Source organism: Stegastes partitus, unplaced genomic scaffold, assembly GCF_000690725.1.
Source record: "Stegastes partitus isolate 25-593 unplaced genomic scaffold, Stegastes_partitus-1.0.2 Scaffold31, whole genome shotgun sequence".
NCBI lineage: Eukaryota > Metazoa > Chordata > Actinopteri > Pomacentridae > Stegastes > Stegastes partitus.
Genome location: NW_007577762.1, coordinates 668,345 through 680,578, shown reverse-complemented (window position 1 = coordinate 680,578; position 12,234 = coordinate 668,345). Strand labels below are relative to the sequence as shown.

Below are 12,234 nucleotides of genomic sequence, written 5' to 3'. Positions count from 1 at the left end.
AGACACACACACACACACACACACACACACACACACTGGGAGTTCACCACAAGTTTCTGTTTTTGAGCAAACGTTCAATGTTTCAGGGCTCACATTTCATTTCCAGGCGTCGGTATCTTATGTAACTGTGACTGAGCAGCCTCGACGCAAACATCTGTCTGAACTGACTCGTGTCTTCCCTGAAATGGGTCGTGTCCTGTAATTTGCGAATGATGTGAAAATAAAAGTAAAATCCGAACTGAATTTCAATGAGATGTGGGAGGACAAGCACGTCAGCCACTCGCTGCCGCACTGCTGCTTTTCACTCTGCCGTGTCTAGACATGAAGAAGATTAATCGACGCTCAGCACTGTGTCTGACCCTTCAGTCAATGATCAAAGTTTACTCACCCCTCCGAGTCTCTCTGGACAGAGTTGTCTCTTCACCAAAGGCTCCAAAACTCTCGCTATACAAGTTTAAAAGAGTAGCTTTAACTCCGGAGACTGTTTAAACATTATTGTTCTGCTCTTGTGGCGGCCAGCAGATCTGTAATCGATTTTTAGGTCTCCACCTGTGGTCGGGAGGAAAGTTTAAATGCCTCCAACTGCTGAGTTGAAGATAAGAGGCATTTCCCTCCATTTGTCTGCATATCTCCCTTACATACACTCAGATACACAGTCCCTGAGATACTGCCCAGCGTAAACAGGATGTAGTAGCCCCTCAATAGAGGTGACTGGTAGGTGGCGTCGTGTCATAAAGCCACTGACAGCTAAAATGTCATGTTGACAGACAGCAAACAAACTGTCTGGGCTGAGAAATTCACTAATGTCACAACAGTAAGAGACAGTGTGAGAGGTGCAGGATGAAGGAGAGAAGAGACAGGACAGAAAGCTAAAGAGCAGATTGATCCAAAGTCACCAGGGCTGAGAAAACACAGGCTGAAGTTTTTTCTCACTGCAGTTGTCATTAAAACTTTTAGATTGTTGCAGGGAGCCCAAAACTTTTCAGTGTTCCCTTTTCACACATTGCCCCATAATATTGTTGCAGACACCGATCAGCCACAATGTGAGAATTGCTGACAGGTGAAGTGAAAAAGACTGCGTTGCTCCGATGCAATGTTCTGCTGGGAAACCTGGAGTCCTGGCAGTCATCTGGATGTTACTCTGACACCTACCTAACCGTTGTTGCGGACCAAGCACACTCTCCCATGGCAGCGGCCTCTTTTAGCAGAACAATGTGCCTCACAGCTTAACCCTTTATAGGGCATTCATTGGAATATTTGGAAAATAAAAATTCCAACCCTGGGGAGTTATTGGTGGATATAAGAGGACTTTTTTTTTTTTCTTTTTTGACTTTTTAAAAATGTTTCAGATTTAGGCTGCATATCAAAGTCAAAGCAGTTACCATATACGACTCCTCACCTATACCTAGGATAAAAATAAATAGATAAAAAAATCCAAATAATATGTGGATAAATTATTGGAAAAAAAAAAACAAATATAAAGATGAAGGAACACTTACAGAACTTATGACAATTGTGTCAAAACGTCACTCTGGCTCACTCGTGATTGGTCAGAGGCCACAGTGACTGTTGTGACATAGCCTGACCTTCGTTGATTGGCTGGATGAAGTCACGTGATTTTGCCTCCTGCCATTTTTAAAGCCTGCAGGAGTTACCATACATGGATCCTTGCCCAAAAAAGGGTTAAGACACATGACAAAGTGTTCAAGACGTTGGCCCAGTCTCCAAATGATGCAGATCCAACTGTGATTGAACCTCTGTGGGACTTAGTGCACCAAACCTGACACATCACCTTACCACCCACAGCATACAAAAAGGATCTACTGCTGACATCCCGGTGTCAGACACCACAGGACACCTCCAGAGGTCCTGTGTTCATATCTCGATAGGTCAGAGCTGCTGCTTGCAGAAGTTGATCTACAGAATATTAGACAGGTGGGGTTGGGGAAATGGTTGGTAAATAATCTTTTTAAATTAATTAACCAGGTCCTGGAACTTTAGCACTATGCAGTCAGCTAGTACTACAACAAGTAATCTATACTTGTACTTTATGCTCTAACATTTTCTGTCATTGTGGTCAATATTCAAAAGAACAATGCACAGTCAAGTATACAGCTGAAGCAGTACAGCAGCCGCTTTGTATACATAACCCTTGAATATATGTACAAATTCACCTCAAGGTCCCATTTTCATCACACATTTATTTGTTTTTATCCAGACGAGGGATAAGGTAGGTCATATAGCTTAGGAAGTCAACGCAGAGGTTTTCAGTGTGGCAGATTAGACCTGAGCCGAACGTGATCAGCTACCAGCAAGACTGATTAAAGTGTCCCATCTCGAAAGGTGCAAAGAGGACATTTAAGGAAATGTCAATCAACAAAGTCTGGAAAGGAGTTCTAATTAGTCAGCATCAGCGAAAAGCACCTGAGTAGGCGAACCACAGCTGTTACTTAATCGTCTTCATCCCCCTGTTGCACAAAAGGCCACACACTCTAGTTTGGTCTCGGCTTTTTCATCTTAACTCCGCAAAGGCTGTTTTCATGTAGCAAATTAACCCCGGGGTCTCTCCTGTCGTGAGAAGCTGGAAAACCACTCAACAGATACTTTAGTTTTTAACCTAAGGCCTTGGGCTACAAGTCTGAAGAAAGCAAACACACCTACATGTTTTTGTGTTGAAAAGTAAATAAAATGTTCAAAATCCAAGAGTTCTACTTTTTAACTAGAACATGTGGAGTTGCAGCAGCACACATTGACGATCAAGTTGCGCTGAAATATCTTTTACCTGATTCCATATTTCAGCACTAAACTTGTATAGTTCTTTGTATTGTAAGAGATCTGAGGCGCCAGTAAACCTAAACAGCGGTGAAGACCCCGAGGTGTTAATGAGAACAGGCCTGTCACTCATCCAAACCAAGGACATCTACTCAAAACTGGATACTGTATACGTGACATTTCTTCATTACACTGACAACTTTTGTGTATCTAATTTGGAGTTTCAAGATCAGGTGGTTCTTGATTTTTTGGCCTGAGTCGGATTCTCTCTTGCACCTCTCTTGCCTAAAACAGGATGGTCACATGTATGTATTATTAAAAATGCTATGAGGTGCTCCTAAAGGTTAATCACATTTGCTTGGTAGCTCTTTGTAGTTTCCATAAAGGAGATTTTTTTGTTTTTTTTTTAAGGGCAGAGGAAGTGTGCTGTTGTCAAGCCACTCACTGACACCAATCTGTCTTGGTTGAGCCTGTCAGGAGCAAAAACCTTCATAGTCTAATGGAGATACATAAGCCTTTCCTCCATGACAAGAACGTGATTGATGTGTGACTTTAATGGAACTTTAAGGCTGGTGAATGTGGGCCGTACACTAGAGCTTGAAACAAAGAGATTGGAAGTCTTACACCTATGATGCAACAATAATCTAGAACATAAATTCTCACAGTCCAGAGAAAACTATCTCAAGATGCTCAGTGCGGCAGAGTAGAAAGATTAAAATTGTTTTTTGAACAATAACATATTAATCACAAATTAGTGGCACCTCATGCTGCATTTGTTGCACATTTCCACTGATAAAATCAATCCAATTTAAGATGTGGTACACAGTGTTTCTCAGGTATTTACAAAACATTGTCTTGGATTTTATCTTATTCAGGATCTTTCAGTTTACTTCATAAAACAATTATATAGCAAGTATAGTGATAATGTCAACTGAGTGATCAGTGGACAGCATTTAAAGTCTCTCTCCAGTCACTGACTTAACCCCTAAAAGCTCCTCTCCATACATCTGAATAACATATTTGAAAGTTTGTTTTGTTTTCTTTTTTCCCATGAATGTAATCCCTTCATGCCTTAAAGTGGCTCAGATGGAACACTAGGAAATCCCATCCTCAATCGTGATTTCCCCCTTCCCCGGTTGCTGCAGCCCGAGCACACCAGCTCACCTACGACTCTGTAAAACTGCTCTGAGCTACACAATGGAATGGCAAGTTATAATTGTGGTATCATTTCACAATACATGTTCAAACTAGAAACCAGTTTTGCAGAAGAAGAATAATACGGAAACCAACACACTGGCTCAATCCCAACATCCAGAGTCACGAACTCACAGACTGTGAGGCGAGTTCCTGCTAAATGTGCAAGGTCTCAGAGCTGTCCCACTGTCAAGCTGTCAAGTGCACGAGGACTCTCTTGAAGACATTTTGAGCCCTTTATGCACACATTGTGTAAGACTTTGCTGGAGGGAATTACCCATACTTCACAGTGTTGTCACGTTAAACAGGGGGCTACCAGAGGAAGACCAGAAGGTGAGAAAAGGTAAACAGACAAGCACAGAAGAAGCAACCAACCCCAAGAAAAAAAGAAGTATATACACATAGTTTGGTGGTGATTCATAGCCAGAACTGTGCAGTTGTTTTTTCCTTGATGGCCTGAAGATGAATTCCAAATATTATTTTTCTTAAGTACCTCGCCTGTTAAGTGACTAAAATATGCAAAATAAAAAGTTCCAAACCCACAAATGGAGGTTTTGCCTTAGTTCAGACAGACATGGAGTCAGGGTGTTTGATCTGCTTCAGCTACTTCAGTTCATAAGTTCAAATCAGAAAAGGTTGGCCATCCCAGCTCCACCCATCCCTCCAGAAGACCTTGCTTCTAACCTCCGTTCATCATGTCTCCACCAGAAGTCCACCAGTCTCTCCTCTAAACATCATGAACTCCAATTCAAGCCCTAAAATCCAAGTTTCCTCAGCACCTGTTACCTGCCGTACAACTTCCGGGTTCAAGTCAGCTGCCTCCGCCCACCAGAGTGACATCACCGTGACTCCTGCATAGGCTGTATAAAAGATGGACGTAGCAACCGGCCCTGAAAAATGAAGCCAACCCGGAAGTGTCAAAAACCTGCAGTATCACTACGTCCGCTACGTATCACAGGTTGCTGACTCCAAAAAGCCCTGGCTCCCATAGACTTCAATTGACAAAGAAGTGTTCACAGATCACGAAATACTGCATTCCTACAGCTCAGGATTTTTTTATTATTAGTTTTCATAGTCAAATCCAGAGATCAGGTGGCCAATCTGAAAATAAATCAATACTGAATTTTTTAAAAATCGTCAAAATTTGGGGCAAGGAGCGTGGCTGGCTTGATTGACAGTTGGCAGCGACCATACAGACGAAGCGAGCAGAAGGCGGTAAATGTGGGCGGGCAAGGAGGGCCTGCCTCTCAATCCGTCTCACCAATCGCTGCTCCTATGGCTCCGCCCCCTCCGACGATTTTTGCATCACTTGCTCCAAAATCCAAGATGTCAACCAGGAAGTAGCAAAACCCTGGCTTCATTCTCTCATTTTCTGAGAAGAGTCTGACTGCAGCTGGATTTTCTCAGTGCAGAAACCAACGGGTGACGTCACGGTAGCTACATCTATCTTTTATACAGTCTATGGACTCCTGCAGCTCCATCGCCCCCTGCTGGTGTGGCCCTTCTCCAGCCATGTGCTACTGGCAGGTAATGATACCAATCTAGTTACATTCTGTCAATTCATGTGAATCAGGCTGTGGAGGAAAAGTCTTGATGATTGTGCTGAAATAGTTTTTAAGATCATGATTCAAGGCCATCATAGGATATTTCAGTGACTGTTTAAGGTGTTTTTCGAAACTTATAGATTAAACTAAAATTAATCTGCCACAGTAAAGTTGAGCCCAAGAGGCTTAATGCACCAACAGTCCCACCCAGGGCTCCAGACTGTGACCACATTTCTGAGAGTATGCAAGTTAAAATTTCAAGTGGTCTCATTTGAGCAAGTAAATTACAAAGCTGTGTTGCTGTCACTCTAACTGGCATGGGCAGCTACTGCGTTGGCTGTATCAGTTAAAAGAAGTACTTTCATAACTTCAGTAGCTCTGTCAGTCTGTCCCTGGCTGATGCATAAAACAAGTTGTTTAGCTGCTCTGTGTTTTAAAGATAAAGATGGTTGGTGGAGGAAAACAGGTCCTTGGTTTTCTTAGACAATTTTGACATTAAAATGCATTATTTCACTGTTTTCAAAGTAATTTGGGTCACACACACACTCACACCTTTCTGAGCACACTGCAGCCACCAAGCAGCAGCTGGCCTTCACAATGAGGCATTCAGGGAGCATTGGTAAACAGGTGTCCATCGATAAGCAGATGTTCAGCAAGTGACCTGTGACATGATGGGAGTGATACCAGCGGTTAAAGGTAGTCTGCAGGCCTGCTCCATGCCATCTTTCTTCACCTTCATAATTGCAGATTAGGATGTTTAAATGGTTAAATCTAACAAAGTGTCCTGTCTGAAATGGAGCTTTTGCGTTAGTTCAGACAGGGAGGGAGTCAGAAGACCCTTTTCTGTCCAATCATTCACTACTTGACTCCAGCCCACCGACTTAGCGTGCTATATAACCAAGGCAGTGTTCATTCATTCTGCCTGCTCCATGCTCACCACATCGCTGCTACACCAGCCTCTACAGATCTGCAGATGAAGTAGAATAATGATACAGAAGCTATCACCCTGCAAGTTGAAACGATTGGTTCTTTTGGTGTGTTAAATATGAAATCCTGGAAGTCTGATTCAGGTGTTGTTGAGTCTGTCATTGGTACATTGCAGTTTGAAGGTAAACTTGCATATAAAAGAGACCATATGGATGTGTTAACGAGGTTAAAAAAAAAAAGGAGAACACTTGGTTTTTACTGGGGGCTGCAAGGTGGATCAGCGGTTAGTACCGTCGCCTCGCAGCTAGAAGGTCGCCGGTGAATGTGAGTGTGCTTGGTTGTCTGTCTCTAAGTGTAGCCCTGTGATAGACTGGTGACCTGTCCAGGGTGTCCCCTGCCTTCACCCTGAGTCAGCTGGGATAGGCTCCAGCCCCCCTGCGACCCAAGTGAGGATTAAGCGGTGTATAGAAAATGGATGGATGTTTTTTTTTTTACTGGAAGGGGTCTTTAAGGAAACAGGGAACAAGCTGAGACAAAACCCTGTTAACAGTGATGTAGAGGATACTGGTCCCCTCCTGTTTACATCAGTTGTATATGTCATTATTGCAGCATCATTCTTATACCCTTAGACCCTTGAGGGAATCCCACAACTCCCACCCCATCACAATATGGCGTTCATCATGTCCCAGAAGACACCAGGACCAGGATCCCTGTAAATAAATCCATCTGGCTGCTGTGCTGCTGTTCCACCACTGGGTGTCGCAGTCCCGTCACAGAGGCGCCGTGCAGGGGCGGGGGAGACCTGACCATTGGGCATTGAGCTTGGGTCAGGTGGAAAAGAACGGGTGATTGGTTTACGAGCCGACATCCTTCCTCCTGATTGGACAGAAAGGTGTGAGAAAGAAGAGGCTGAGAGGGGAGAGAGCAGATCTCCGGCAGCAGTTTTCCCCCCCTTTCAGTCCCCGCTGACTCTGCCGGTTCAGCACACACTAACTGAGGACTGCTATGTGACTGCCTAGCAGAGGAATACAGCGTGTTTCTGTGGGGATTTGTTTTTTTTCTTGCAGCCGGATAATGGGAGAGGACGGGCGGGGAGTCACTACGGCCACGCCGGCCACTTGGGCTGCGCTGCTTCTCTGTGTGATTACTTCTGTGTGCGCAGTGGAAGGTAGGTGGGCAACAAAAAAAAAAAAAAGAAAGAGGGGACATTTTTCAATGCTGATGCTGGGTGAAGCCTTGAATTAATTTATGCACTAAGTGTGGGTAAAGCAGGAGGCTTGGAGGAGCTGGAATGTCAGCCAGGCTGCTTTATCACCCTTTGATTTATTCTTGCAGACTTCCAGTTTAACTTTATCAGGAGCTCTATATAAACTTATAATATTTATGTGATGCTGCTTTTACAAGTTTCTCTAGGTTGATGGATGAGGGATAATTGCCTCCCAGCAGAGGGGTTTTTTGGATACTGCTCACATATTAATGTGCACATATGAACACATGCACGAGATGAAAGTCGCCTGCATGCTTTGCTTCTTCATCTACTCTTATACACTCATCTGTCTCAATCTGATGTCTTTCCTTGACATGAAATAGGCAGAAAATATTAACACAATTTTAAAAAACCACACATTTCCACTCATGTCATGTTACAGGCTTAAATCCTTCCGTCCTGTGCTTTGATGTGAATCTGCTTTACGGTAATGTGTGGTGTTTATCAAACATTAGCGTGTTTCTCCCTCCTGAGTGCACTGTTGTAGCTCTATTATCACACAGGCCGCCGCTCACCTGGAGCAGCAAAGTGAATCATAATTACAGCTCACAGGTGCTCAGTGACTCCAGGCTGCCACCTCCCCCGCTGCTCCTTCTGCTGCTCCTCCCCAACATCACCTCTTGCTCCTCCTGCTGTTTCCCCTACCGAACGCTCATCTCACCCCCCCCCGGCACCCCTTTCCAAACATCGCCGTCTGCCTGTGCTGTTGCAGTCTCTCCAAGTAGGAGATCCTGCGTCCCAAAGCAGCACATAGAACTAAACTCCTGCTTCTCCTGCATCCCTCTCTGCTGCTGCTGCTGCTGCTGCTTCTTACCGAGCATCCTGTTAGTGCAGCTTCTTCTCCCCTAAGCATCACCTGCTGGCCCTTGTCTTCCCGTCTCCTGCCGCTGCTCCTCTCCAAGCATCATATTTTACTCCTTTTCTCCTTTTCGACTTCTTTTCCTCCTACACCACCCTCCACCCCACTGCTTCTCCCTTTGCTTTTCTTTGAGTATCTTCTCTTGCTCGTCCTCGGCAGACATGGACTCTCTTTGCTCCAGCTTTTTTCTCCTCTCAGTATGACCTCTTCTGCTGCTCACTACTGCTCCCTAAGCATTTTTTGTTGCCCCCCAAGCATCACCTCCTGTTGCTCCTTCAAACATCTCCTACTGCCTCTGCTTCATTTTTAACCCCTGCTGCTTCTCCTCCCATCCTGTCTCCACTCTTTTTCTGCTTCTTTTGCTCCTTCGCCTCGATCAGCTGAAGCGTCTCCTCTTGCTCGTCCTCTGCAGACATCCTGCACTGGTGCTCCTCTCCAACATCGCCTCCCATTTTCTCTCACAGCAACCCTCCAAGCTTTATCTATTGCTTCTTGGATAATCTTTCTCCAAGCATCACCTCCTGTTCCTCCTTCAAGCATCTCCTGCTGCATCTGCTCCTCGTCAAGCATCATATTTTACTCCTGCTGCTTATCTACCCTTCATTCACCCATCATCTTTTTCCCTCAAGCATGACTTCCTCTTCTTCTTTTTCATCTACACCCTGAATCCTACTGCTCCTACCTTTCTCCTAGCATCCTCTCTTGCTCATCCTCTGCAGACATGCTTTACTTTTGCTCCTCTCCAGCATCATTTCCCTTTTGCTCTTTTGCTTTTTGCCCTAGGCTTTTCCCCCCAAAAACCACCTTCTGCTCCTCCTTTTATTACCTCCAAGCATCTCCTACTGCTGCTCCTCTCTAAGCATCGTATTGAACTCCTGCTACTTCTCCACCTTTCAACTCCTACTGCTGCTACTTTTCCTTTTACACTCTGATCATATCCCGTTGCTTCCATCTTTGCTTTTCTTCCAGCATCTTCTCTTGTTCATCTTCTGCAATCGTCACTTCTGGTTTCTCTTGTTGCCACCCTCTAAGTGTGACCTCCCCAAGCCTTACATTTGGTTCTTGGTATATCCCCCCCCTCCAAGCATCCTGTTGCTCCGTTGCTCCTTCAAGCACCTCTCCTTGCCTCTGCCCTTCCAGCACGATCTTCTACTTCTACTCCACTCCGAGCGCCACCGTCGTTGCTTTTTCTGCTCGTCGTTTCCTTGCTGTTTCTTCCTACACGTTGAGCCTTCCTGCTTCTTCTCACCTCTTCCACTCCTGCTGCTCTCGCTCACTCCTCCTCCTCTTCAAGTGTGACCTCTCTCCACTTCTTCTTCTTCTTCTTCTTCTTCTTCTCCTCCCCAAGCATTATCACCCACTGCTTCGCCCTTTGCTCTTCCCCAGGTGTCTCCTCCTGCTGTTTCTCGTCACGCATCGCTTCACGCTTCACCTGCTGCTCTTTCTCACACTTCACCTACTACCTCGCCGACATCCCTCACTGCTTCTTCTCGCTCGCTCTTTCTCAAGAGCACCTTTCTTTCTCCTCCTCTTTGTATTTTCCTCTTTTTTTTTTTTTTTACAGTTTTCCAGACGACTTGTTTCAAGGTAAACAAGTCGTCCTCTGCGCTTCCTTCGCTTCTGCTCCTGCATCAGCCTCCACTCCCATGTCCTCTGCTGCTTCTCCTCCTGCCCCTGCTGTTGCTGCTGTTGCTTGTGGAAGCGCTAGATTAGTCTACTGCTGTGTTTTAATGGCGCGCGTAATGACGGGCTCCGTACTGAGTCTCCCCCATTACGAGACATGTAAATGTGTTGAAGGGCAGGCCTATTTTGATTAAACAGAATGTCTGCTGGAGTCTGTGTTTGTGTATTTGTGTGTAGTTGTGTGTCTGTGGGGGAGAGAGAGAGAGAGAGAGAGAGGTAGGAGGTTTAAGCTAGAGAGGAGAGACAAATGCGTACAGTGTGGGTGGTGGGTTGTTTTGTGGTCACGGTGGCCTTTTCATGGTAAGTAGGTGCCTAATGAACTGATGTATAAGCTGATCTGAGTCTGTTGGTGTAAAATAGACCCACTGCTGGCACAGTCACTGCTGTTATCTGTGCTCTGAGTGCACTTTCACACTTCTCCTCTGTAAACTCTCAGACTTTTTTTTTTCCCCCAGAACTTGATTGGTGCTTGCACTGGGCCGATTTTATTGCCTGATTTTCAATTATAGCAATTCAACATCAGCACGTATTCGACACCAATCAGCCACAGCATTAAAACCACCTCATATTGTGTAGGTTCCCCCCCTCGCGCCGTAACATTAGCTCTGACCGGTTGGGTCATGGATGTCCACATCTTCCTAAAAAGCAGTCATCTGGTGATTCATCTCTGAGGACTTGAGGAAAGTAATTCCAATAAAAACTGTTCATTGTGAAGTCTGTAGAAGTCACTACAACAGTATTTTTGCAAAGATATATGATCGCAGATGTGTCAGCATGGACTAATAAAACCAAAACTCTCCATGACCTATCAGCTGCACCATTGAAACTATCCTGCTAATATTGTGTAGGTCTTCCTTTTGTGTCACCTGAACAGCTCTAACCATTATGTGGGGTATGGACACGGGACTTCTGGGGATGTCCTGCAGCGTCTGGAACTGTGATTTTGGATCCTTTTGGATGTGGGGTGGGTGTCTGTGAATGGGTGTGTTCCAGCACATCCTGCAGATGCTCAATCAGATCAGGATATAAGGGATTTTAGAAGCCGTGTCAACACCTTGAGCTGTTCCTGGACAGTTTTTGAGGTGAAGTGGGGTGCACTGTCCTGCTGGGGGAGGTCGCTGCTGTTGCCGTGGAGGGGGTGTGTTTGTTCGGCAGTAATGTTTAGGTGGGTGATCCATGACAAAGTAACATCCACATGAATGCCAGGATTAGGAGTGTAACAAAACTCACAGTTCGGGTAATATAATGACTTTTAAATCACAGAGGATATCATTTTTCCGATCGGCAGCAAAGGAAAGGATGAGAAGTATACGGCCACGTCTGTCACCGTCCACTGCTTTTAACATGCGCCTTTCGTGTGGACACTCTGCTGCTTTGTATCTTGTCACTGCAGCTCTGTATCAAACTTCAGAGGATTATTTCTCACTGAGGTCCAGGTATGTTTTCAGTTCTTTGTCTATCTGCTTGTCGGGAAAACGGATTACACAAAAGCTACCGAGCTGAATTCCCTGAAAGTTGGTAGAGAGGTGGAACTTTCCTAAAAATTGTTAGATAGGGAAATCGGGCTTGGTGGAAGACTTCAATTTCCGAGTCTCCTTCGAGTTAGAAAAAAGTACCAGCGGCCACAAAATTGTATTTCACACTGTGATAGTTGAACTTTGCAGTTAACCTGCGTGCTGAACTGTAGGTGAGGATCTGTACGGATCAACTATGCTTCATTACATCACTAGCCAGCACCCGGCTGAACACTGCATTTCAATGAGTTGTACACTTCACCTGTCAGTGGTTTTAATGTTGTTACAGATGAATTGAACTGCAATACAGAAATAAAGATATGTATTAAGAAAGACTACTTATTTTCATTATCATTTAGGCTGCTGATTGTCCATCCATTATCTACACACCGCTTAATCCTCACTAGGGTCGTGGGGGGCTGGAGTCTATCCCAGCTGACTTAGGGTGAAGGCAGGGGACACCCTGGACAGGTC

At 45.0% G+C, this 12,234-nt stretch overlaps 1 protein-coding gene across 1 annotated transcript in view; it reads left to right on the top strand.

The window, feature by feature from the left end:
- Nucleotides 1-7,511: 7,511 nt before the first annotated feature.
- LOC103370579 (ephrin type-B receptor 1-like) overlaps nucleotides 7,512-12,234 on the top strand; it is a 105,105-nt gene continuing 100,382 nt past the window's right edge. Inside the window, exon 1 of the mRNA XM_008299684.1 lies at nucleotides 7,512-7,605. Coding sequence (XP_008297906.1) covers nucleotides 7,512-7,605 — 94 coding nt within the window. The remainder of the gene's footprint in view (nucleotides 7,606-12,234) is intronic.